This window comes from Peromyscus californicus, unplaced genomic scaffold (genome assembly GCF_007827085.1).
Source record: "Peromyscus californicus insignis strain IS unplaced genomic scaffold, ASM782708v3 Scaffold_8__1_contigs__length_139910024, whole genome shotgun sequence".
Lineage (NCBI taxonomy): Eukaryota > Metazoa > Chordata > Mammalia > Rodentia > Cricetidae > Peromyscus > Peromyscus californicus.
Window position 1 is genome coordinate 78,670,907 of NW_026294606.1, and position 27,667 is coordinate 78,698,573.

Below are 27,667 nucleotides of genomic sequence, written 5' to 3' on the forward strand. Positions count from 1 at the left end.
TGAGGATTTTGAGATGACATGAAGATTACTGAGAACATTTTCCAAGTGCCCAGTTTACAGCACTATACAGGGCTGGTTTGAGAGGAGGGGAGGGTCATTCCCAGGGGAGCCTAGGCAGCGGGGGCTTTGAGAGCACAGAAGGCATTGGGAAGATACAGGATGCCCACTAGCCACCAGCAGCGGGGCAGAGCATGAAGCGCTCTGCCCTTGGCGACTTCAAAGGGATGAATCGTAGTCCCCTTGATTTCAACTCACTGAAATAAATGTATGCTGCACGTCCAGCTTCTTCTAGAACTGAGAGTCCATTTTTGCCAGGTATGGTCAGTCTTTGACATCCTGACACAATGTTGCCACTCACAAAGCTCATACACATGGTACAATCAATTTAAGAAAGAAATTGTTTCATGTTGTGAGAATCCTGGGAGGTATCACGTTTGCAGTAATGTTACTGTGGCTGGAATCTAAAGTATGGGGTCAAAAATAAAGCTGTTAGCATGCTAGATGGTTGAACCAGGAAAGCGCCTTCCGTGCAAGCCTGAGGACGTTGTTTGAATCCCCAGCACACACACAAAAGCTGGATGTGGTGGCATAAGATTGTAATGCCAGAGGGCAGAGACAGGATCCTGGAGTTTGCCAGCCCAGCCAACCCATGAGTGTTTGGTTCAATGGGAGACTCAGCCTGCATGTTGTTCTCTGATGTCTACACACATGCTATGGCACGCACACTCAAATGCAGTAACAATAAAAAAAAAATACTGGAAAGGACACTGAGCTCTAGTCTCCATGTACAGATGCACACTGCCACATACCCACTCCACACCTATGCACACCACACCCACACACACACACATTCACACCCATGCACATGTACCCCCACTCATACATTACCCCCCTCACACATGTACACCTGCCCGCACACCGAAAAGCAAGCCAGCCTTCTGTAACACTAAAATTCTCCGACACTAGTGGGCCTACTCTTTTACAGAATTACAAACGTAGACCATTCTCCATTTTTTTTTTTTTAAGCTTTTGTACCTATTCAGAATATTCTGGAATTATCACCTGCTTTATTCAGCCGTGTGGCCTGTAATTTCAGAGGCTGGATGTTACAATCATGGGTTATATTATTCTGATTTTAGATAGTCATGTTAATAGGATGGTGCTTTAATCTTGCCGAGTCCGTCACGCAAGGCGGAGCCCACCAGGACGTAAGCCACAAGGGAGCTGGGCTTTGCCTGTCTCAGCTTCTGCAGGAGCGCCTGACACTGTTAATATGCAATTGTGCTGATGTGCTGTTCGTCTGTTCCTCTGTTGCTGCTATTATTTTTGTACTAACCCCCACCCCCGCCACCAACAACAAAAAAAACCAAACCCCACAAACAACAAAACTCCAAAGCCATACAATTTGGAGTTTAAAAGAACAAAACTCCTTTACCTAGGTAAAAAGCCGGTGTCTGTGAGGTATCTGTTTTGTTCATGAATCCAGACCAAAGCTTAGTGATAGTGTCCTCTAAGGTTACCTTGGTAACCATGGTAAGGACGGTTACCAAGGAAACTGCATCTGTCTAATCACAGAAGAGCTGTAGACAAACACTGCCACCTTTGGAGTCTGGCAGGTGTGAGTTCAAGCCTGGGACTGTCAGTCACTGTGACCTTTTCTCGTTTTCCCCAAGGCCTTCTTGTTTAAGCTTGTTTGGCTACCACGACTTTTATTTCATGCAATTACAACATGGTAGCAGTACTGGAAACACAGTGTAGGGGTCCCTCCAAACCAGTTTTGAAGGCATCTCCTTTTGAAAATGTGCGCATTAGTTTGGATATTCCCCGAATCTCAGTTGTGATGCAACGGAACAGATGGTGTGTGGACCACGACCACCACCTGTCAACCAGCAGCCCAGTACAGCTGCATTTCAACCTTTCCAACCAGGACTCCTCACTGCCTCGCTCCCAGGAACACTTAGGAATTTGCCTGCAGACATAGAGGGCAGGCTTCTGAGGACCCTGGACTTACTCTATCTGTAGCATGCACTCCAGAATTCTGACCCCGACCTCAGTTATTCTACGGCACATTTCTTTATGCCAGCAGTTTACAGATTTAGGTTTTTAGTCTCACTGACTACATACTGGATAGAAGGACAGACCTGCTTTCTCCTTATACATTAGCTGGCTACTCCTTCAAGGCAGGGGATTCTTAGAGGTAAAAGGAACTCAAAACCACCTTGCCACAGTAGACTCTCATATCCCTTGCTTTTTGTAACCTTATGCCTCCAACTGCAACCACAAATATTCTTAATGTTTGATCTCCAGCTCAACTCCTCCCAACTTCCACCAGTTTCTGTGTCATGCTTTCATCTTGAGTTGGATGTTGAATGAGCATCTCAAACCTTCCCAATTCCCTAGACCTACTTCCTCTTACCATACTTTTAACCATGGTCATCTGCTCAGGTGACATATCTTGAACTTGAGTTTTGTCTGTTCATCCATGTGGAGGCCAGAGGGCTCCCTCAGGTGGGGCCCACCTTGTTTGTTCAGTCTCCTGTTGCCTGGTTTCCTAAGTAGGCTGGTCTAGCTGAAGAGTGAGCCCTGAGGCTGCATTACCCCTCCCCCTCCTCCTTCAGCCCTGGGATGACAAGCACATGTTAACTACCTGTTTTGTACATGAGTTCTGAAGCCTAGTCTGGACACTGAGGCAGTTGAACTTCTCTGCTCCAAGTTCTTTTCTGTATAGAAGAAAGGCAGAGCCTTTGCCTGCATGCATAGCTCATCATACCTTCTCCATGCCACACACCGCTGCTGTTCCCACCTGGCTCCATCACCACCCCCTTCTCCATGCCACATACCGCTGCTGTTCCCACCTAGCTCCATCACCACCCCCTTCTCCATGCCACACACTGCTGCTGTTCCCACCTGGCTCCATCACCACCCCTTTCTCCATGCCACACACTGCTGCTGTTCCCACCTGGCTCCATCACCACCCCTTTCTCCATGCCATACACCGCTGCTGTTCCCACCTGGCTCCATCACCACCCCTTTCTCCATGCCACACACCGCTGCTGTTCCCACCTGGCTCCATCACCACCCCTTTCTCCATGCCACACACTGCTGCTGTTCCCACCTGGCTCCATCACCACCCCTTTCTCCATGCCACACACCGCTGCTGTTCCCACCTGGCTCCATCACCACCCCTTTTTCCATGCCATACACCGCTGCTGTTCCCACCTGGCTCCATCACCACCCCCTTTTCCATGCCATACACTGCTGCTGTTCCCACCTGGCTCCATCACCACCCCCTTCTCCATGCCACACACCACTGCTATTCCCACCGAGCTCCATCACCACCCCCTTCTCCATGCCACACACTACTGCTGTTCCCACCGAGCTCCATCACCCCCACTTCTCCATGCCACACACTACTGCTGTTCCCACCGAGCTCCATCACCCCCCCTTCTCCATGCCACACAATACTGCTGTTCCCACCGAGCTTCATCACCCCCCTTCTCCATGCCACACACTACTGCTGTTCCCACCGAGCTCCATCACCCCCCCCTTCTCCATGCCACACACTGCTGCTGTTCGTACCCTCTGCTCCCTTTCATCCCCGGATGGATGCTCCCCTCTGCTCAACTGCTTCTGCTACCGTGTCTCTGACCCAGCCTGACACAGTGAGCACCTTTGGCGTCTATGCTAGCTCACTGGCCCTGCCTTTTCTAAACTCTTTGCTTCCCAGTAGGTATAACACATTTTAGATCTCATTTACTCTCACCTCCATGAGGTTATAAATTGAGGGCAGGGATTTCTTTCTCTGATGTAGGCATAGAGTCACGTCAAAATAACAACTGAAAACATGGGAGTCTCCCTTCACCCCTTTCTAACCAAGCTCCTTTACTGAAATAACAGACAGTCACACAGAGTTCTGGGGTTGAAAATAAAAGCAAAGACCACTACGCGTTAGTTTGTCAACATGTAATGCCCTGGGTTTATTTTGTGAGAATTCTATCACAATGTTTCCAGGTGGGATTAAAAACCTTAAGGATAACGTATGCCATTGGACTGGGCATTCAGACTCCGGTACTGACAAAGCACTAGTAGTAGTCTGGTAAGTACCGTTCTCTTCACAGAAGAGAGGTCAAATATTTCCAAAGGAAGGCACCCGATATTTGTGGCTCTGGCCTCGCAGCCTTCTGGAGAATCTTAAAAGGAAAAAGCTGGCTGGCTGTTTTACACACTGGAATGACGATACACGGACAGCAATTACTGCATTCTTCTCCCCTATATCCTTTCTGTAAGAACAAGTAAAGAATGAAGTCTTTAAACGATTCCACAATAAAAAAGTACATCTTTTTGTGCTAAAAAAAGGGCAAGACAACATAAACTCCAGTTGTAAGGACTCCGTTTGCGTACTTGATTTAACACTTTTGGTGGGAGGAAATGGGACGACTGGACTGTTTGCAGAGCAGCAACGTAACATTAGTGCTTTAAGTACCGGGCGCCCAAGCTTGCAGGCGGGCGGGCGGGTGGGCGGGGACGGGAGGGTCAAGAGACTTCATTTTTAGCTTGTTGCGCGTCCTAATGGTAGAAGACCAGAAGATCCCCATTGAACAGTACATTCCCCATTTTAAAAAAAACTGGTGCCTTTTTTTTTTTTTTTGTAAAATTCTGTATGTATGTCACCATTTTTTTTTTTTCACATGATACACAGAAAACTCAAGGACCCAGAGGGAACCAAGTTATGTTATACCATTTACAAAATACCAAGGAGTCCACAGCTACCTAACACACTTACTACAGCACAGGAACCAATGAGGGTACAGTGTACAAAACCTGTAAACACGGCACAATAAATAGACAGCAGGTTCCGCACCATGCACATGATGTGATGACACCAGCTACACAGCTCACAGCTCACACTCTGGTTGCAGTTTATTCCCCACCCCCCCGCCCCCAAGTGCAAAGCATCACAAATGAACATTTCTGTATTCAAGTAACATATATACAAGGGTATTACAAATATGCAGTACTATACAGATAATTGCTGTATTCTTAATTTACAGATGTTGATTTTTTTTCCTATTAACAGTAAGAAAAGAAAAGTTGAAGCATGAGAGATGCGCAGTGCTGCCGAGTCCCCACAGCTGCCATGGAAACGCATGTGTGCATTCCATCCTCCCCTGCGTTCCAACGCCTCTGATGCATAGCACCTGATCGTGTCCCCAGGCTGCAGTCCTGTTCCCAGGAAGAAGCTACGTCACCTCCATCGCTACCGTGTTGTCGGCTATACTGTTCAGTGCTGGCTTTTCCGAGTCATGATTTTCCCTGTCGGGATAAAAGTTCAGTTACTTAACCGTCATGGACAAACGGAGCAAACAAAGAAAAAGCATTAGTTATCTTTAATTACGGGGAGAAACTTTACTTATGGACAGTGGAGCAAAGAGGAGTATGAATTTTTATAATTATGAAAAACAGGCAAGCAGAAATCAGGTGTCAACAGTTAATTCCATGGCCAACTGGACTGCTGAAAACTTGTAGAAGAGCCCGAGTGACCCAGGGACCTGCATCCTAACTCCCCAACTTCTCACGCTCTGAAAGGTACAGCTGCAGCTGCCTTCCACATTCAACTTCTCTTCTTGCATTATTTACTTATTTATTTAGTGTGTATGTGATACACAAGTGTGCTCGTGACAGCATATCATAGTATATCACAGCATAGGTCAACTTCTGGGGAGTCAGTCTCTTCTTCTACCATGTAGATTCTGGGGATCAAACAGCTTGTGAGGCTTGGTGGCAAGTGCCTTCACCTACTGAGCCACCTCAGCAGCCCTAAGCTTTTATTCCTTTTTAGGGGTAGGGGTGTGTGTGTGTGTGTGTGTGTGTGTGTGTGTGTGTGTGTGTGTGTGTGCGCGCACACGTGGAGACCCGAGGCAGACGGCGGGCCCCTTTCCTATCACTTTACCTTGCTTTCTGAGACAGGGTTTCTCACCTAACTTGAAGATCACAGAGATGGCTGGGCTGGCAAGGAGCTTTAGGGATCTGCCTATCCCATCCCTTCCCACACCTCCTACAGTGGAGGGGTTATACGCACTCAATACTACATGTAGTTTTTTAAAAAAATGTGGGATCTCGGGATCTGAACTCAGATGCTCCTGTTTGTACTAGCAAGTAACTTACCAACTAAAACCACCTTCCCAGGCTGTGAACCATTTTTAAACCTTATATAATTGTGTGTGTGCACACGTATGCCAGTGCGGAGGTCAGAGGACAGCTTGCAGGATTTGCTTCTCTCCTTCCACCATGTGGGTAGAGTGGGTCGGACTCAGGTGGTCAGACTTGGCGGCAGGCACCTTTACCCACGGAGCCATCTCCCGCTTTCAACCCCAAACAAAAATGACTAAGATTCACGTCAGGACTTCAAATCTGGGTCCTAATGAACCGCACCAGTGAGGCAGATGCAGGACTAGTAACCAGAGCACTAAGTTCTAGAGGTATCCCTGGAAAGTCCACTGACCTCAGGAATTTGTTTCCTGCTTTTCAATAGAGACAGGATCTGAGAAGTCCCATATACTATAAATGTTCCCATATGTGTACAATTTTACAGCAATGGAAGTCATGATGGTTGGTGATGGGGGAGAGGGGAAACCATAGTCAGATGATCAGCCACAAGTGGCCCAACAATACAGCGGGTACTGAGCGGACAGAGACTTGTGGGTGTGCAAAGTAAAGGCTCCCAATAGGCTGCCACATAACTGCTCTCGCTGCCATCCCCTCCCGCCCGCCGCCCCCCCCCCCCCCCCCCCCCCCCCCCCCCCCCCCCCCCCCCCCCCCCCCCCCCGCCCCTTTGGCTGAAGTCTTTTTGTTCTGCCTGCATGTTTTGCCTGCAGGCCAGAAGAGGGCATCAGCTCTCATTATAGATGGTTGTGAGCCACCATGTGGTTGCTGGGAATTGAACTCAGGACCTTTAGAAGAGCACTGGCTGAAGTCTTAATGCTGGTCTAACAAGCTGCTGGTGTGATCTGTCTGCTCTCCTCCTGTCACTCCTTTTCTCCTAAGCTCCCTGAGACCCTAGGAAAACCGAGTACTTGTTAACCACTGGTATTTCCCTGCCTTTAATCCCAGCACTCTGTGAGTTTGAGGCCAGCCTGGTCTACAGAGCAAGATCCAGGGCAGGCACCAAAACTACACAGAGAAACCCTGTTTCAAAAAAAAAAAAAAAAAAAAAAACAAAAACAAAAACCAAAAAACATTATATATATAGAGAGAGGCCCAAGTCACATAAGCAATACTCACTATCTCAGTGAGTGAACTGGCTCATTCTCAACTAAAAGTGAATTCACTAACACAGAATTACAACATCCACTTGCTTAGTTCTTAAGTAAATGAGGGTTCTTGTGTCTATACTTTTCAATACATAGAAGGCTGAAGTGAGGTGCCTTTTCAAACATTTTAAGCTTAGAGTAACTACTCACCTTGGAACGGAATCTACAGAGGATGAGGAGGGGACCTTGGAAACTTGACAGTTTGCCGCGGCAGCCAGCTTTAAGGCAGATGACGGAACAGCACTTAAAGTCCTAGGTATATGTCGTGCGTTTATTGGGGCGATAGAGTTTACAGTGGGGACCGATGAAGGGACAGTTAATCGAATGTTGTTCCCAAACAGAACCTGAGTTGTCGCAGAATTGGCAGCAGTTACTTGATGACTCAGCGCACTGTGGGAGCCGGAAGTCTGTGTAATATTTGAAGGCTGTAACAAAGTTGAACCTGCTGTCGACGGACTCGTATGTACAAGCGCTGTTGGTGTAGTGCTACTGAGGTGTAAGCCCTTGTACACTCCTGGGGAGAGAAAGAAAGCAGGTAAATACCGCATTTGGTGGCTGTATGACAATGTGTACAAATATGCATGTGTGTAAACACGAGGCCATGCACGTCTTTATCCTCACCTGAGGCTGGAAGGACGCCATTCACCCCAATCCCAAGCACCACATCATCCTTCATCTTGAATCCCATCAGCTGTTCTGACGTCATCAAAGCAGAAGCAGCAAATTGCGCACTAGCAGAATCCAGAGTCTTAGAGACAAAACCCTGGAAGGAAAACACAAGGACAGCCGTCAGTGTAACGGCTTCCACCAGCATACAGACACACAGGTGCACCAAAGTCAGCTTCAACGGCACTGAGAGCTGGCCGCCAGGAAACCTTAGTCTCTTCTCAGAGACAGAAAGGTTCCCCGTCTAAAGGTTTATGCATTTTCATCTTCCTATAAGATAATATAGCGTACATAAGACAATTATCAAAAAATAATCCCTTTAGTACAGAATGCGATAACAGCAAGAAGTTCCAAATGAGAGGTTAGAAATATATTTCTCAAACAGTCAAATATATAACGCAAATACGTAAGCTTCCATGTAACCTCTATATACCTATTCTCTATCCCCCTCCCTCCTCCTCACCCTCACTGCTCATACCCAACCACTACACAACCAAAGACATCTTTGAACTAGTAAGACAATCATCCCTTAATAAAAAAGATATAATTTAAGAATTAAAAGGCCTCTTGTGAAATTCCCTTTAAGACGCTTACAAGACTCAATTCTCAGTCTTTCAGCCCCAAATCTATCTATACAGCAAATATTTTCCCCTGCTTTAAGTTTAAGAGTAGTTTTAAAGAGTAGAACAGGTTTGGATTTAATTCTGAACCCGGAGAGTGAGCTGCACGGGGCTCTGGGCTGCGGACAGCGCCATTGCAGATACAGGTCAGACCGCAGCAGCTTTACAGCTAAGGGAACTATGTTCTTATGTTACTCTGTACAATAGGCAGCAGAAGGAACCGCTTCCATACTCACCTGGAATGTTCTTTCTAAACCCTGTATATTCAGGCCAAAGCCACTTTTCTGCTGGTTAGATGCAAGGTTCTATGACAACACTTGGTAATTAGAGATGAACTCTGGCGGGAAACAATGAGGATAATCATAAGACACACAAGCCCCTCACCTGTGGCGCGGCGGCGGCGGAGGAATTACTATTTGCTTGCTGTTGCTGAGTTTGCGCAAGCTGCTGCTGCTGCATGAGCGCCAGTTGCTGCTGGTGTTGCTGGTATTGTTCGGCTGTAAATGCTTAACAGAAAACAAGGAGATGATTCACAAAAATGCACACACACCAAGGACACTTTACAACACTAAAAAAAAAAAAAAAAAATCCAGCATCAGAAAAGGATGGTTTTGTGCAAAACTGAAGCATTTGGGTAGATATGATCCTGCTGGAGATCACTTCTAGGTGGAAACCCCAGCTTTTTCTGCCACATTTAACAAAAGTGGCTTCAATTTAAAGAAAAAAAAAAAAAAAAAGAGAGTGAAGCTTCCCGAATTAAATACAGGAAACTCTTGCTTTTCTAAGCTGTGACCCTTGTGCTGGACAGTGTAGAAAGTGCTCTTGTGTTCTCAGTCCACAGGCTTGGAGATGCACTTTGTGCTGAGCATGAGGTGAAACCTGGTGACCACCATTCCGCTCCTACTTTATCCAGACCGCCATGCCAAGGCGCCCAGGCCTTCCCAAGAGCGCTGTGTGCAAACACTAATGTCCACATAGCTTCTTATTTTAGTCATTACAAAGGTTTCCTCTAAATAAAAGGTAAACCAGATAGCTTATTACTTTAAAAAAACAAAAACAAAAACAACTAATCTTTTAAGTTCAACAGGAAGAAAAGGAGTTTCCAATGTTAAGTTAATGACTTTTCCCCACCCAATTAACCCACCTGGACAAAATCCAGTCAATAAGAACGGAGTTATGCTGATTACTGTACAGAGTGATGACTGAGGAAAGACACTGTGTTATGCTACTATGTGTGTCTATGGAGAGCTCAGTTCTAAAAAAGACAAACAAAAAAATGTTCATTTATTACCCCAAAAAGTGTGTGCAGTTTTAAAAAGGAAACCTGTTTCTTTATTCTTTTCCTTTTGCCAGTTTAAAAAAAAGGGGGGGGGGGGGGGAGGGAAAAAAAAAAGAGAAAAGCACATAACACCAGAACCACCTGACTACAAGGACTTCTTTAAAGAAACCTTTCCTGTCTGAGTAGAAGTTATTTTAAGGAAAAAAATCAATACAAACTTTAGCACGTATCCCCAGGTACCAGGGCACCTACTGATTACCCAAAGCTCCTTGAGCTCAAGCTACAGTTTTCAAACACACCCACCCGATTTGCTTGCTACGAAGTCTCTTTTAGCTGACATCAGCCCACCGTATCAAGTTTTCTCATTTCCACCTAACCTCCAGAATCCGGTTTCTGCCTGATACCACTAGACAACAGCTAGCATGCCCACCACACGTGGAATGGACTGGAAAGGACCTAGAAGCCAAGGGCCGTACAACTATTAGTACCTATACAGGTTCTTCTAAGTTCATGGGCCACATGGGCAAAAAAAGTACCTTCTCACTGGAAAAATGCTCCCATTGATCCTCTTCTTCTGTGTGTTACAGCTCCATTTAACTGGCATCTGACTTGTAAGTTTTTCCCTACTTACTTACTTGCTTGTAATCTACACATCAAGCTCTATGAGAGATTTACTGATACTAGGATGTTCTCGAAGTACCGACATAAGTAATTCCTGTCACGCACACATCAACATGTAATAAAAGTGACTGGGTCTAAACCATGAATGCTGCCTGGAGTGAAGGTTCACAGTTAACGTAACTATTTTCCATAAAACCATTTAAACCTTAAGATACTTAACTTATTAGATATTTTTTACCAATGTGTTTGAAAGTTACTTTAACTTCCTAAAAGCTAACGTGCTGCCTCAGCCTTTACTTTTCCAATAGGGAATATTTAGTAATTAAAATAAAAATATTTCTAGAAGGATCAGGTCATTACACACTTAGAAAAATCATAATTCAGCATTCACTCAAGACCTCTGGCATGAGTGAAAGCAAACAGAAATGCTCATAAATAACAATGCCTTTTCCCTGCAAAATTCTTTTGTATATCTTTGATATTTGTGTTTTAGTTAAGCATTTAGTGGTAATTAACTGGGAATCAACTTCGAATGAACTTCCAAATACTTTTGCCCTAGTTAAATCAAGCTCACCCTAGTTTCTGGGAGTGTGTCAATCTCACCCTAACATCTGTCTCCTGCTGATGCAGATGCAGAGATAAAGACACACTACTTAACCCACAGCCAGTCAACTCCCAATCTGAGATGGCTGTTTCTTTTGGTTTTTTTTTTTTTTTTTGGTTTTTTCGAGACAGGGTTTCTCTGTGTAGCTTTGCGCCTTTTCCTGGAACTCACTTGGTAGCTCAGGCTGGTCTCGAACTCACAGAGATCCGCCTGGCTCTGCCTCCCGAGTGCTTGGGATTAAAGGTGTGCGCCACCACCGCCCGGCTCTTTTGGTTTTTTGAGACAGGGTTTTTCTGCATAGCTTTGGAGCCTTTCCTGGAACTCACTCTGTAGCCCAGGCTGGCCTCGAACTCAGAGATTCACCTGCCTCTGTCTCCCCAGTGCTGGGATTAAAGGTGTGTGCCACCACTGCTTGGCTGAAATAGCTGTTTTTTTGATGAAGCTATTCTGTCTGGAGTCTAGGTGTAAAATCTGGCCTGGATGTTTCTGGTAAATGATCTGTAATTAACAGAGCAACAAACAGGCTGGCAGTGAGGCGATAAACGCCTATCACAAACAGCAGCTTCAAAGAGCATGCCACCCTTTGTGGTTCAGCATCTTCATTTAAACGTGACAAGGATGAACCGAGGTGCCTGCCAAAGTCCTCTTAGCTCCCTCTCAGAAATAAAATGAAAGGATGTGAATTTGTACAAAGGTAAGGTAGTGATATGTGGATAATTAAAATGTGAACTGGATTTTTTTATTCCTATTTATCACAGAGTTGTAGAAGCACTCAAGGTCCACTGGCCCATTCTAACTCCAAGGTCTAATCAAATGCTCCACGGAGTAAAGCGAACGTGGCTGCTTTCTGAAACTTCGACTCTGAACCAGGGCATCAAGGGCAGGCAGTTTCCAGGTCTACATCTACTTCAGACAAAGTACAGCAGTCAAGTCTAAAACGACAGGCACAGGCAACCAAGCAAATCTAGATGGCTTTGCAGAACCAAAAGGGCTGAGGTCAGGTGAGGCCCTTGGACCCTAACTTCCTCCTATAACCTCACACTGGAGATGAAGACTGAGGTCCTGGAGTCACAAAGCGGATGAAAACACACACACACACACACAGCACCACCACCAGTTAGTGAGACTTCAAATTTAAAACAGAGAGAAAAACAGCTTTAGATTTGGAATTCACAAGCTATAATAAAAACCTTAGCTATTCACCTGTATGAGCAAAATGCTTAAGAAAAAAAACCCGTACACGCAGGGTACCTAACCAGCAAGAATGTTTGTGGAATAAATGCAGAAGTTAAGCCCGGGCCAGGGGAGGAAGTGGGACTGCAGATCTGTGGAGGACAGTGTGACAGGGAGAGTGCACACTTAGCACACTCCCGTAAGAAAACACAAGTCTGAACTTGAGGAGGCTGCTTTTGGCACGATGTATGGATAAGTTTCTAAGCAAGCTCCTTCAATATAGAATAAGTTGATCTGTTCTATTTCCCCCTCATCAGAAATACTCAAGCAGATGTCAGAAACCACCCTGTTTTTCCTTTGCTGGTTTTTCCAGAGAGGGTTTCTCTGTGTAACAGTTCTGGCTGTCCTGGAACTTGCTCTGTAGACCAGGCTGGCCTCAAACTCATAGAGGTCAGAGTGCTGGGATGAAAGGCATGTGCCACCACCACCACCCAGAAGTGTTGCGACCCAGTGCCTGGACCCGTCTAATTTACAGGCACACACCCCTGCAGCTTCAGCAATCTAACTGAGGTGCTTAAGGGAGTGCGGGGGTGGGGGTGCGGCGTGAGGGATACCAGAAAGAAATGAACCATTTCAAAATGGAGTCTGGGTTATTTAAAGGCATTTATACTTCATTAAAAAACACATAAAAGCCACAAACCTGTTTTAAAACATATCCTCGAGTCAGCAACTTCTGATTCTAACAGGCCTAACAAAAAAGGTGATTAAAACAAAAGTTGGGGATATGGCTTAGTGGTAGAGCACTTGCCTAGCATGCAGGAGACCCTAGATTCAATCCCCAGCCCCACAAAAACAAACAAACAAACAAACAAACAAACAAGCAAGCAAGCAAAATAACTCTGAAGTGAAATGACTCTAATTAGTAGGATCCCTGCATTAAGGAGCTGAAATCAGGGGAGTTCCCAAGCTTTGAACCACCTGAAAAAAACCCAACTTGTAAACAAGGTGTGTTGCGATTCAGTCGGTGGCCAGCTGTGTCAGAGCTGAGCACACTGGCTATGGCCGACTCCAGCATGACCTACATTTCCCTAGCCCCATGATGCTCTGGGGGTGCGGCGCCTGCCCATGCATCATCTACATACACCTGCCGAACTCACAGTGCACCTTACACAGGTGCCGTGTGAGAAGTCCATCATTCAGAAAAGATTCTGGATTAGCAAGCTTTCAATAAAGCGCAGGGTCTGGGAGACTTCCAAATGTAACAACAATCCGTGCACAAGACTATAGTCCCTTCCACACACAGATTAAGCCAAACATACTAATTCTATGCACAGAACATGTCACTTACAGAAACAAATCAGATTTTTACAGATGGTGTGAGTTTAGGTAAACAGCTTACAATGATGCCAAATTTCATTGGGAGCTAGAATTTTAAGGCACCACTGTAGTAGGAGTTTTAGTCTTTCTGAAACATCTACCCATGCATACATTTCCTTCCGTGTGTGTGTGTGTGTGTGTGTGTGTGTGTGTGTGTGTGTGTCTTGCTCTCTCTATGAGAGACACATAGTGTGCAAGCACACCAGGAGGACAAAGGACAACTCGTGGGAGTTGCTTCTCTCCTTCCACTATGTGGTTACTGGGGACAGAACTCAGGACGGCAGGCTTGGCAGCAAGCAGCCTTCACCCACTGAGCTGTGTTGCCAGCCCCTGTAACAGTGTCTTGACTAATTATGGTAATTTGATATCCCTTCAATTTCAAGTGCACAAAATGAATGCTTAACTACTCAGCAAACGCTGAATTTGAAAAAGTGCTATTATAGATTAAAAGGCCTAGAAAACTATTTGGAAGCAGTCCAAATTACAGATTAACTAATGATTATTAAGAAGAAATAATTTATCCCTAAGTAGATCTAGCCCTAGAAATTCTAAATCCCTATCAGCAGGTCTTTCCAAGATCCTCATTCTGTTACAAAGGGGATACAGCTGGAGAGAAGGCTCAGAGGTTAAGAGCACTGGCTGCTCTTCCAGAGATCCTTAGTTCAATTCCCAGCAACCACATGGTGGCTCACAACCATCTGTAATGAGATCTGGTGCCCTCTTCTGACATGCAGGCAGAACACTGTATACATAATAAATAAGTAAATATTAAAAAAAAAAGGGGGGGGGAATACAGGATTCACCAACACCTCCACAGAGGCTATCCAACATCAGACATGTCCTATTTGGGACACCCTCTGTGGTACATAGTCTGTGAAATGGCCGAGACTGGGAAGCAAGCAATGTGGATCCCAAGCAGCAGGAACAAGCTATACAACCGGGCACTCTTCAAGGAAATGAGTGGACTCCTGGCACCATCATTCAGAATTTTCTTTTCGAAAATGAGTGTTTGAGAACTCACTAGTAACTACTTAGGAAAGGAGCCTGGCAGGTGCTGTTTGTGCATATCAATTTTAGTTATCTGAATCAGTAACTGAATAATCAAATAATGGTTACATTTTAAGCCATCATTCGGCCTCTGCAGCAGGGCAGCGTGTTAACGACTCCCATCTGCCCCGATGGTTAAGTCAGCACAGTTAAGTTCAGCTTGGCAACGCTTTCAGAGAGGACATGGCTAGAGACTGAAACATCTTGGTATAGCCAGTGATTCCTCTGGCATTGACCAAATCAGGCTTCTTTGGTACCAAGTGTGGTTTAACATCTGGGGGTCATGGTGTAAAGGAAAATTATTTTTAAAACCACAAGTATGATGGAGTGAGATGATCGGCCTATGAGGCAATATCTGGACTCTGCACGTCAACATCGAATGAGACCCTCGTCCGATCCAGGCTGCCTCTGGAGAGAGCTTTCTTAAAGGAGAAATGCGCTTTGGCTTCTGTGTAACATGTCAATACCTAGGTTTTCTTTTCTGTCCCCGAGGACTGTCAGCTGAACTCACCTATGTTTAATGCACACATGACATAATTTACAGAGCCACAGAGCACTTCACGATCTCACGAATATTCACAAGCATGAAAGCAGAGTATCACTGTGTAGTCTGTTGGCATTTATTCTCTAAGTATATATGAAAATAAATATGGCATTTTGAAAAGCCCCATTGTCAAAAATAGTGATTCAGGTACAAAATTACACAATTATCAAGGGACTTTTTCCAGCTAACTTTTGCTAATGTTCACCTTTTAATGACATTTGAGAAACATACAGGAAACTTCGCAACAGACACCAACATGTTTACGTAAGTAATGTGCCAGCAAACTACCTCACATAAAATAATCCTAATGGAATCTGGAGGTCTGTTCCATGTTTCAGTGTCTACACCATAGGGGGTGACATGATGTGGATTGATGGAAAATGGCTACTTTCTCTATAAGGTCTCCAAACCTTTTCTACATCTGAAAAACTATTCTTGGGTAACTATTACAAGTTCACACTTTAAATTGCCACACTTGTGCTTATCTAAGCCTCCAAACTGAACAGCTCTTCAGCCTGACGTTAAGGACTATACAGGACAGAAAAAGTCACCAAAATTAGTGGAATTATAATCCGTTAAATCCCAGAAACAGATTTTCCAATTCTCAAGTTTAGACAGTTCAAAGAATTACTTTTTTTGTAACTAACAAGTAGATTAGTTTATGAAGCATTTTCTGAAGGCTTCTGAAGATGACAGCAAATTCTCATGCTTAGAAAGCACTTTAATTGTAGCTAAATAGGTAACTAGGGAAGCGATCCTTTAAAAAAAATCTATATTAAAGTTAACCTAGAAGAACTTTAACAACGTAATTTAAAAATATTTTAAACATGAGTCAGCCATGGTGGCACATGTCTTTAACCCAGTACTCAGGAGACAGAGCCAAGAAGCTCTGTGAGTTCGAGGCCAGCCTGGTCTACAAAGTGAGTTCCAGGACAGCCGGAGCTACATAGTGAGACCCTGCCTCAAAATCACAAGTAAATAAATACTTACTCACTTATTGTATTGATATACTTGGGTGTGTACATGCACACATGTATGCAGGCTAGAAGACAGCTGAATGGGTTCTTTCCTTCTACTGGGTGGGTCCTGGGGACTGAACTCAGGTTGTCAGGGTTGGTGCTGAGCACCTTTACCGGCTGAGTCGTCTTGATAGTGAACTTCTATAATTGATACAACTTAATGTGGACTCAAATGATTCAAAAGAGAAAGCCAAGAGTATTGTAGTATTTTCAGTATTTTAGTCTCATCGCACCAAAGTAGGTATTATCAAAAATGTTCCCAAAGAATTAAAATTCAGTTTCTCTCGCATGTATTCTAAATGACTATGTCAGCATATGTTATGTGTAACTACTGACTACTGGCCTCTACATTTAAGCAGACCAGATGAGGTAGGTGTTCAAGTACGTACCCCAAACAACTTGGGGGGGCCCTTTTATTTTCTTAGTACTTAAATTTATGCGTCTTGCGGTTCATGGGCTGCCTCAAGGTAACAAATGAAACATTAAATACATAGCAACGTACCATCTCTTTGTGGTTGTGGTTAAGGAAGGATACATGCACACAAACGCACACAGCAACAATACTAGTGAGCAGAAGTCGAAGAAATACGTAAGGTGTCTAACTGTGGCTGTCACAGACCACATCCTCAACGAGATGGATGACCCCACCCTGACATGGCGATGGGTGCCACAAAGGAACATACCACAGTGTGCGGAGCCACTGCTACTTTTACTCTGCGTGGAGGTACTGCATGTGTGGGTCCCAGGCTGTGCTGTTCCTGTCCGATTTATACTCCTATGTAATTTTCTACTGGAGAGTTCATCGCTGTCACTGTCATGTAGGGATGATGTCCGAGGCCTAAAGTGCCGCCATCTACATGATTTGATATCGACTAGTATCTGACTGAGGTCTTTAGAGGAAGATCTGTCCGAGGTATTGGTTTCTGAGGTATTGGCAAACTGATTGACTGGAGAAGGTTGTGGTGAGGAAAGCATGTCCAAATCCAGGTGGTGAAACATACTGTCATAGTCTGAATGCGCTCTGTCCAGCAGGACCCTGCACAAGGAGCAGACGTCAGAGATTACATCAGAGGGTTTTTTTTTTTTTCTTTCCCGAAAGCCCCAAAGCTAAATAAAAGTATACTGCATATTTAAAAGCCACAGAGTTAGTTCATCACTGTAGTATCTGGCTCTTTACACAGTGGGTGTGCATGGCACAGGGCACAGGGCACACGCAGAGGTCAGAGGACAGCAGTTTTCAAGAGCTGGTTCTCTCCTTCCACCATGTGGGTACTGGGGAAAGAACTCAGGCTGTCATCTTGGTGGCAAATGCCTCTTTCTACTGAGCCTTCTTGCTGGCTCCGGTTCTTTTAGCCTCAATCTCAATGCTGGATAAAAGTTCTTTTTTTCAAATTGTCTTTCAACCAGACTTTTCCTGTGCTTTGCCGTTCCTTCCCTCCTTTACTCTATGCATGAAGGGATTCTACTCCAGACCCAAGAACAGAATCCTGACCAAGTGAGCCACAAACAGAAGAGGCAACCACTGCAGTAGTTAAGGTCTACTTTCCCCCAGAATTCAATGACTTTGTTTGTGGTTTCCTGAACCAAATCCTGAGTGTGTAAACACAATTTACACTTGTCCTTCCTTAGAATTTTATCCTGTGATAACTTAGTTTAGACGTTAAGAAGTTTGGGGAGAAAAGAACCTATGCAGGTCCATTAGAACTGTGCAGTGGGGGAGGCTGGTGGGAGGATGAGTGGGCTCAGGCAGACAAACCGGTTAAGCACAGTGAGCTGGAGCCGCTAGAGTCTGTTCTCAAGGAGGGTCTCAGTTTAAACTTGGATTTCAGTGTCTAAAAGCATTCGATGCAAGGAAAGCAGAAGCGCATTACCTTCCACCACGCCCAACCCGTCTTCGTGCAAATCCAAGACACCTCTGGGGTACGGTGAGAGTTGTTAAGCAGTATCTATAGCGAACATCCCCCAATCCTCCATCTTTAGGGCTAGTCCAGGGCCAATTGCCAGTTTGGTCTAAATGAGGCTTAAAAAAAAATCCACATTATTGTATTCTGTCAGTTTCTCTGACGTCTGCTCTTTACAAACAAAGGCGGACACTTACAGCATAGTACTGACAGGCTGCTTTCCTACGGAAAGCAAAAGGGCCGTCAGGGTCATTCTCTTCCTCAGCTTCCGAAGAGCCAGACAAAACCTTGAAATAAAGCAGCGAGAGGTCAGACCTGTGGGCTCCTGCACTCTTCCTCCTCCTCCTCCTCCTCCTCCTCCTCCTCCTCCTCCTCCTCCTTCGCAGGCAGAGAACTGGTCTTCCGTTTACCTGGGACAGAGGCTCTTCGTCTGAGCTGGGGAAGTCGTACTGGTTTAAGTCTTTAGCACTGAACACGGGCAGTGCAGCAGGGCTCGGCTGCTGAGGAGCAGCGGCCGACGGCGGTAAGACTTTGGGCTTCTTCTCATATTTGCGCTTGGGTCGAGTAAGGTCGGCTTTCTCCTGCTGCAACACAGACACAAATCAGTTACACACCAGAAGCTGTGTCCCCAGCCTGCAGCTTCTGTTAATACTTCTAGTTAATTATTAGCTGGGGAGTGAACTGCTCACACTATTAAAAAAGGCCCCAGTTTTCCTCCCTGGCAGTCCCCTCAACCCTCAGAGGTTCATTCTGTTTTCTAATAATCTACATTTTCTCCATTCAAAACAAACATGCTTCAAAGGCTTTTAAAATGTACGTGCATGTGTATGTGCAGGTGCCTTGGAAGGCCAGAGACCATCAAGTCCCCTGGAACTGGAATTAGAGCTGCACACCATCCCATGTAGGTGCTGGGAACTCAAGCTCTGGCCCCCAGCAAGAGCAGTGTGTGCTCTAACTACGGAGCCATCTCTCCAGCCCAAACAACAAAATTTAAATGAAAATTGAAAAAACTGTTGTAGATAAAAGAACTATTCCAGCCGGGCGGTGGTGGCGCATGCCTTTAATCCCAGCACTCGGGAGGCAGAGCCAGGCAGATCTCTGTGAGTTCGAGGCCAGCCTGGGCTACCGAGTGAGTTCCAGGAAAGGCGCAAAGCTACACAGAGAAACCCTGTCTCGAAAAACCAAAAAAAAAAAAAAAAAAAAAAAAAAAAAGAACTAATCCATTAATTACCCTGTCTTTTTTTCCCGTTTTTTCAAGACAGGGTTTCTCTGTGTAGGCCTGGCTGTCCTGGAACTCACTCTGTGACCAGGGTGGTCTCAAACTCAGAGATCCACCTGCCTCTGCTTTCTGAGTGCTGGGATTAAAGGAGTGTGTCCCTCCGCCCCCCCCCCCCCCCCCGCCCCCCAGCTGAGGCACGTTTTTCAAAAAGGCACACTGACTGTCATCCTTTATATCCCTGGTTTCCCCTTACTAATTTTATTTCCCCCTCACCAACTTTATTCTTCACAAATTGTGAATTATCTGGTTAAGTATTAACTTGTCCAAACACTTCCCCTTCGACACCACTACCCATGTCACCGACTGTTAAAAGGTCCCTTGGTGGACTCTTTCCTTCACTCACACTGCCAGGGAGGCTTCCTGTTCTCCCCAAGCCTCTGCCCTGTGAACCACGCCGACACTTCATAGCCCCTAGCAGCGACCCTCTATCAGATCTCGTCTCCCGAGGAAGAAAGAGAAGCGGAACAAAGCTGGCACAAGAGCTGGTTTTCCTTCCAGTGGACAGCACACCTTCTGGTAGAATTTACTTATTTCTCCTCCTTATGGATGCTACTGTCACCAAGCCTTAATCACCTTATGACCTTTGAACTCCTTCACATCCGTGACTTCCTGGTGTTTGAACTGACTGCTGTTAGTGATAGGGATGATGGGGATGGCGTAAGCAGGCTTCACTGGCTGCCTCTGTGCCATGACCTCAGACATGATCTCTCCACTGTAGTCACCTAAATTATACCTGAAATGACAGAGAGGAGACTTTAAGCTGTATACAGAGTACAATGAAATTACTCCATAAACACTGAAATGATCTACAAGTCAGACTAATCCAATATCCACCTTCCCAGTTACCTGGTGTGCCCGCTGCAGGTGGGGTAAACCACTTAAGAGCTTTTTTTCTGAGACATGTATCCTGGGCTGGTATGTACTCAATGGTGACTTTGAATGCATATGGGTGGTTTGTCTGCATGTATGTCTGTGTACCATGTGTGTACCTTACCCATGGAGGCCAGAGAGGATACTGGGTCCCTGGGAACTAAATTTACAGAAGGTTGTGAGCTGTCACGTAGATGCTGGGAATCAAATTCAGGTCCTGGATTTCATCTCTAGTACTAAAAATCCCCCATGAACCCACAAAACACCCCAAATAAACAACCAGCATTCAACAGCATACTCTCACTCTGCCTCACACAGCCATAGAAAAACTCAAAAGAACAAAAGAATTTCTCAATAGAAACACTTGATCATTGTTCGTGAAGCCAATCATTTGGAGAAAACAAGACAGAACTGTGACTAAAGTCTCAGAGTTGCATCACAGCCTCTGTTACTGAAGGAACCCATTCCCGTAACTACAGCACTTGGAAGCACCTGCGCTGTGACTGCCCTCAGTCCTAACACACGAGCACGAGCATCACCTCTTTTCCATGATCTCCAGTGTTAGGTGCAGCAGCTCCCGCTTGCTCTTCTCTCTCCTCTTGATCATCTCCAGGATAGTCACAGCCCGGCTCAGATCCCGACGCAGCTTAAGCATCTTTTCATATGAGGCTTCATCATTTTTGCGGTTCTGGAAAGATAAAGTTGCTTCCTTAACCTCAAGAAGCACTTGTTAGCAGCTGCACATAGAATGTGTGCGTTTGTGGGTTACAGTTTAAAGACACAGGAGGGGGACACAGAACAGCAAGTCTGTACAGGGTGGGGTTTTTTTTTCCAGTGAGCCAATATTAATATGTATTACTAAGGCCCCTATAAAAACTAAAGGTCAACTTATTTTAATATTTTCCAGTGTAATTAAAAAAATGAAAAAACAGTGCTTGTTTTGGCAGTACATACACTAAAATTGGAATAACAAAAAAGATTTTGTGTGTGTGTGTGTGTGTGTGTGTGCACACACGTGCCCACAGGTCAGAAGGGAGTCCCAGGTGTTGGAGAGCTGTCCGATATGGGTACAAGGATGGCAACCCTGTCCTCTGACAGAAATGAGTGCTCTGCACCACTGGACATCCCCTCTAGTGGACTTCAAGGACTGTCACATGAAAGCACAGATTAGGGCACAAAGCCACGATATCAATAACTACACTTCTTCTTAAAAAGTCACTTACTTTTCGGGTTTGCATTTTCTCAGTCCGCCTTCTAAAAGCCACGTAAGGATCATTTGTGCTGGAGCCATCTCGCTTTTCTTGTTTGACCGATGGGATAAGTGATGGCCCTCGACAGTTTTTCCTCTTTTTAATCCAGTATTCATAAACTTCTCTAATTAACTCATCATCTTCTTTTAGCAGTAGTTTGGCTTCCTGCAGACTGACTGGCTAAATGTAAAACCATTACGTCACTTTCAAAAAACACATATGCAAGGACTCAAAACCATTCATTACTGCTTCATTTTTTTTTTTTTTAAAGATTTATTTATTTATTATGTACACAGTGTTCTGCCTGCATGTATCCCTGCAGGTCAGAAGAAGGCGCCAGATCTCATTACAGATGGTTGTGAGCCTCCATGTGGTTGCTGAGAGTTGAACTCAGGACCTTTGGAAGAGCAAGCTGTGCTCTTAACCTCTGAGCCATCTCTCCAGCCCTCATTACTGCTTCATTAAACGACAACAATCAAGCCAACAATAGTACTGACAGCATGTTTTCTTAAACAGGTCTCAGGTATCCCAGGCTAGCCTTGAACTTGTGGAGGATGACCTTGAACTTCTGATCCTCCTACCACCTTCTCAGTGCTGGAATCAAGATAGGTGCACACCACTACAGGTGATTTACTGGTGCCAGGGAGCAAACCCAATATGCATGCTCGGCAGGTATTGTACTAAGGGAGCCCCATCTCCAGCCCTGTGTGTTCAACCTTTACAGTGATCTCTTATCAAATTCCACAGGTCACGGCTTGCTGTGTTTCATGACTTTAGGACTTGATATTAGTCACTTTCTACTTGTTCACCAAATACACAAATGGCAGTTGAAGACTTTTTTTTTTTTTGGTTTTTCGAGACAGGGTTTCTCTGTGTAGCTTTGCGCCTTTCCTGGAACTCGCTTTGTAGACCAGGCTGGCCTCGAACTCACAGAGATCCGCTTGCCTCTGCCTCCCGAGTGCTGGGATTAAAGGCGTGCGCCACCACTGCCCGGTCAGTTGAAGACTTTTTTACTTGTTTTTGTTTTGGAGACAGGGTCTTACAACGTAGCCTTGGCTAACTTGGAACTTAAAATGTAGAGCAGGCTGTCCTTTAACTCACCTGCTTCTGTGGTCCAAGCACTGGGATTAAAAGTATGTGTCACCACATCCCTTCCAGTTTATTATATTTATTATATTAATTAATTAATTAATTAATTAATTTATTTTTTTTGTTTTTCAAGACAGGGTTTCTCTGTGTAGCTTTGCACCTTTCCTGGGACTCGCTTTGTAGACCAGGCTAGTAGCCTTGAACTCACAGATATCCGCCTGCCTCTGCCTCCCGAGTGCTGGGATTAAAGGTGTGTGCCACCATCGTCTGGCCCAGTTTATTATTTTTATCTCTACATACAGCTGGGGATGACTGAGGCACAAAAAACTTAAATATATTGCTCAAAATTATACAGGTTAAGACTAGGCAGATGTAAGTTCATGCTTTGAGTTCCGTTGGCTCAGCCTGCCTTAATGCTGCATGGTTTCACATAACAGAGGCATTTATATGTAACACACACATACAGAAATGAAGTTGTACCTGTTGACCACTGCCTTTTTCTAGACGGTCAATCATCTCCTCAAACTGCAATGGACAGATGTCCATTTTCTTCTTCAGTTTATTCACAAACACTTCATCTTCAGAATCCAGATCATAGTCAGGCTGCTCAGCGTCCAGACTAAAAGCTGACAGAGGAACCATAAGCAATCATTTACTGAGTGACTCCACCGGTCGAGGCCGCACAGACGCTGCATAAAGCAAGGCCTGGGCCCCTAACGAACGAAGGCTTCTAGGCTCTGTCTTCAGAGTCACACCCATTCTAGGCTTACTTCCTGCTATGTCTTCAACACTGAAAGCCAAAGACAAACTGAATGTAGATAAAAGCTATAAAAAACAAAAGACAGGACTCCCCGTCCACACTTTACACGGGATTTTTTTCTAGATTATTTAAGTCCTATTTTATAAATCATTTAGCTATTATTCCAAAAGACTAAGGAGGCTATGACCAGCAGTGATGACAGCTCCCACGGTACAAGTCTAGAGAATCACCATCACTGTGCCAGACACAAATGCCTTGCTGCTTATGTACGCTGTCAAGAACCGCCACTCTACAGCATCCAAAGGCATTCAATGGCTTACAAACACCAAGGGAGGATGACATTAAGGAAAACTAAACAGCTTGACATCAAAGCACTGCTGTGGGATGGTCTGTATGTCAAATTGCTCTGATTGGTCAATAAATAAAACACTGATTGGCCAGTGGCCAGGCAGGAAGTATAGGCAGGACTAACAGAGAGGAGAATGGAGAGAACAGAAAGGCGGAGGGAGACACTGCCAGCTGCAGCCATGACAAGCAGCATGTAAAGATGCCGGTAAGCCACGAGCCATGTGGCAACGTATATATTTATGGAAAAGGATTAATTTAAGCTATAAGAACAGTTAGCAAGAAGCCTGCCATGGCCATACAGTTTGTAAGCAATATAAGTCTCTGTGTTTACTTGGTTGGGTCTGAGCAGCTGTGGGACTGGCGAGTGACACAGATTTGTCCTGACTGTGGGCCAGGCAGGACCAGAAAAACTCTAGCTACAAAGCATCTATTTTTTCTTTCCTTTGGGTTATTACTTTCAACTCTGCAATCCAATGCCTAGGATGGTGAGGCCTTTTTTATTGATTGTTTTAACAGCCTCCCTAATGTCAGTATTTGATGACCCAGTAGTATATCAAGATTCCATCATACAGCATGCTAGAGTTTATGACTTCAGACCTTTGTAGCAGTCCTTTTTTAGCTACTAAGCAGGTAAATGCCAATGCAATCTTTTAAAAATCCAGCTTGACATCAGTCCTTTAAAGTGCTTTGCCTATCACTCACCCAGGAAGTGGCTCCTGAGCTCTTCTGTTTCAGAAACTAAACCCTCAACAGAAAAACGGGCTGTGAAGATATAGAACATTCTGTATAAATTAGAGGCATTTCAAGCAATCCTGAAAGCTTTTTTTCTTCCCCTGAGACAGTTTTTCTGTGTAGCCCTGGCTGTCCTTGAACTCAGAGATCTGCCCACTTCTGCCTCCTGAGTGCTGGGATTAAAGGTGTGCACCACCACCACCGAGTTCAATCCTATCTAAAATTTTATACACAGCTTTTAAAAACCCCTCCCCAATCGTTCCCTGTCTTCGTCACTTTTTGTACTATTTCCACTTCAGTTGTTAAGCATGTTTGCCCCATGTAAGAAGAGACTGATCTTGTAGGGAGGCCCATGTCTTCCCTATGGACCTCCAAGTGTTCTGAGTAACTTCTTCTGTGCCACTGTCTGCAGACTCAACTGAGAAGCATTTCAGTGTTATGTAAATCTACTTACATAGGAGGAAACTACCACAGCAATAACTAGTCACTTGTGAAATAAGAGGACACTCCCTGGGTGCCCAGAGAACTTTAGTAAAAAGTATCTGCAGAATTAAACATATTTCACTGTCTTTTCCATTTACTTACTAAATGTGGTGGGAGTGATACAAGTGGATGTCTGGACTTACACAAGTCTCTCGGTGCTAGCACCTGTGTACGCCAGACTCTGCAGCCAATGGCTCTTCAACTGTTTTCCAACTGCCTGTCACTGCTCCACAAGCAGCTTTTGGAGACCCTTGTATGCAGGGGCAGAGGCAGAAAGCATCTTTCTGCTTCTAACCAAATGATGTTTATCCCCTAACCATTTTGGTTAAACTTATACTAGTCAAGTAAAATCTGAAATTCAGCCTCTGACAACATGAGCTGCATTCCAAGTGCTAAACACCCACATGTGCCTGGTGATAATCGCAAAGCAAGGCCCTGGAACATGTTGTAGGTAGATATGGCGACAGGCAAAGAAATACTAGCTCGTGCATGCTTTCACAATCTGGGCATAAAGACAGAGTACCTGTTCTGGGAAGCAATGAAAACATGACGTTTGATTGTGTTTTAAAGTGTCTACTGGAGGAAAAACAACCTTTTACATTTCATTTATTTTTGTGTCTGTGCACTCTCGATGTCAGAGGACAACTTTTGGGTACTTCTTTCACCATGTGGGTCCTGGGGGTCAAACAAAGGTCACGAGGCTTAGAGACAAGTACCCCAACTCAAAATGAGCTATCTTGATGATCCACTACCCTTCTTTTTTAAAGACAGGGTTTCATTCTATAATTCACTATGCAGCCTAGGCTGACACTCTTCCTGCCTTACCCTCCCAAATGCCAGGTAACAGGTATGAGCCATCATACTCAGGAGAAAAAAAGAAAAACAAAACCTCCTTGCAACCCCCGCCCCCAATCCCTTCTTTTTCCTTTGAAAGTCTAAATTTCTGCACATTGCAAAATAAAAACATTTTTGTAATACCTGAGTGCCCTTATCTGTATTTGTAAAAATGCTAGGTTTTATCATCTTATTTCCACATGTACCTGAAGCTATGGAAGCAGCTGCCACACATGCAGACACATTTCTTTTTTCTTTTCTTTTCTTTTTTTTTTTTGGTTTTTCGAGACAGAGTTTCTCTGTGTAGTTTTGGTGCCTATCCTGGATCTCGCTCTGTAGACCAGGCTGGCCTCGAACTCACAGAGATCTGCCTGGCTCTGCCTCCTGAGTGCTGGGATTAAAGGCGCGCACCACCACCACCGCCCAGGCATTTTTTCATTTTCTAAGTCACCAGGGAGTAAGCAACAATAATGGCTCTGGCCAGGACAACGATTTCCTCTGCGGCCTGTTGACTCATCCCGTAGTTCTCAGTGACTGTCCACCTACTACAGGGTGAGCTGTAGTTTAGTTGTTGGATTTCTTACTCTCCTTTAAAGTGGAGTATTTTTACTATGTTAAGACTCTGGTAAGCTTTTTAAACTGTTAACTCTCCTAAGTTTTTCAATCATCATCATCATCATCATCATCATCATCATCTTTTAGCACACTCCTGCTGGACTGGGGATGCAGCTCAGTGGCAGAAGGACTTGCTTCAGTGAACAAGACCCTGGGTTCAATCCTTAGCCGTAATAAACAAAACAAAACACATTCTTCACTCTTGGAGAGTATTATTTTAAGGTGTGTTACTTTTGTTTATGTTGTTTTAACTCTGTGAAGCTGTGTTACTGTGCCTGTCTAAAATACCTAATTGTCTAATAAAGAGCTGAATGGCCAATGGCAAGGCAGGAGAAAGGATAGGCGGAGCTGGCAGGCAGAGAGGATATATAGAGGGAGAAATCTGGGAGGAGGATATCAGGTGCCAGCCACTCAGCTACACAACCAGCCAGAGTAAGAGTAAGATTTACAAAAGTAAGAGAATGGGAAAAGCCCAGAGGCAAAAGGCAGATAGGATAATTTAAAGTAAAGAAAACCTAGCTGGAAAAAAGCCAAGCTACGGCCAGGCATTTACAATTAAGAATAAGCCTCTGTGTGTGATTTGGGAGCTGGGTGGCAGGCCCCCCAAAAGAGTAAAAAAATACCCCCCCCACCACAGGGTTTCTCTGTGTAGTTTGGGTACCTGTCCTGGATCTCACTCTGTAGACCAGGCTGGCCTTGAACTCACAGAGATCTGCCTGGCTCTGCCTCCCGAATGCTGGGATTAAAGGTGTGCGCCACCACCACCTGGCTAACAGGTCATTTTTTTTAAAATCTGACTTGTCCCTCTATCATAATTAGATTACGTTCTTGACTAGAATAGAATAGAACTGTTTCAGTCCTCAGAATATCACACCTGGAGGCACACAATATTTACCTGTTCCTCATAACATAATTACAATTTTTATTACATGTACACGCGCGCGCGTGCGCGCGCACGCGCACACACACACACACACACACACACACACACACACACACAGAGGCCAGATGACAACTTTCAGGAGTCAGTTCTCTCCTTTTGTAACTTGGCCCAGGGAATGAACTCAGCATGGTGGCATGTGCCTCAACCAGCTGAGCCCCTTCTTGGGCTCCATCTGGGAATTCTGATTTATCAAGTCAGGATGCTACCCAATGTAGGGGAAGAGCTTGAAATATTCAAATATCCAACTCCCCAACCCTCAGGTTCAACACACACTAGTGATCCCTGTGATGTCATCTCGATCAT

General features: G+C 44.8%; 1 protein-coding gene across 5 annotated transcripts in view; it reads right to left on the reverse strand.

The window, feature by feature from the left end:
- Positions 1 to 3,948: 3,948 nt before the first annotated feature.
- The window catches only part of Epc1 (enhancer of polycomb homolog 1), a 90,387-nt gene continuing 66,668 nt past the window's right edge, over positions 3,949 to 27,667 (reverse strand). For 2 of the 5 annotated variants that reach the window (XM_052728874.1, XM_052728871.1), the window contains exons 3-15: positions 23,130 to 23,275; positions 21,534 to 21,740; positions 20,850 to 20,998; positions 20,014 to 20,173; positions 18,572 to 18,745; positions 18,359 to 18,448; positions 18,132 to 18,280; positions 16,944 to 17,296; positions 12,974 to 13,021; positions 8,981 to 9,102; positions 7,932 to 8,073; positions 7,461 to 7,824; positions 3,949 to 5,313 (exon numbers count right to left, since the gene is read on the reverse strand). In XM_052728874.1, coding sequence (XP_052584834.1) covers positions 5,241 to 5,313; positions 7,461 to 7,824; positions 7,932 to 8,073; positions 8,981 to 9,102; positions 12,974 to 13,021; positions 16,944 to 17,296; positions 18,132 to 18,280; positions 18,359 to 18,448; positions 18,572 to 18,745; positions 20,014 to 20,173; positions 20,850 to 20,998; positions 21,534 to 21,740; positions 23,130 to 23,275 — 2,177 coding nt within the window. In that variant the 3' untranslated portion in view covers positions 3,949 to 5,240. Of the gene's footprint in view, positions 5,314 to 7,460; positions 7,825 to 7,931; positions 8,074 to 8,980; positions 9,103 to 9,740; positions 9,852 to 12,973; positions 13,022 to 16,943; positions 17,297 to 18,131; positions 18,281 to 18,358; positions 18,449 to 18,571; positions 18,746 to 20,013; positions 20,174 to 20,849; positions 20,999 to 21,533; positions 21,741 to 23,129; positions 23,276 to 27,667 lie in introns of those variants that run through there. The other 3 variants (XM_052728872.1, XM_052728873.1, XR_008215889.1) reach the window with 3 other exon arrangements.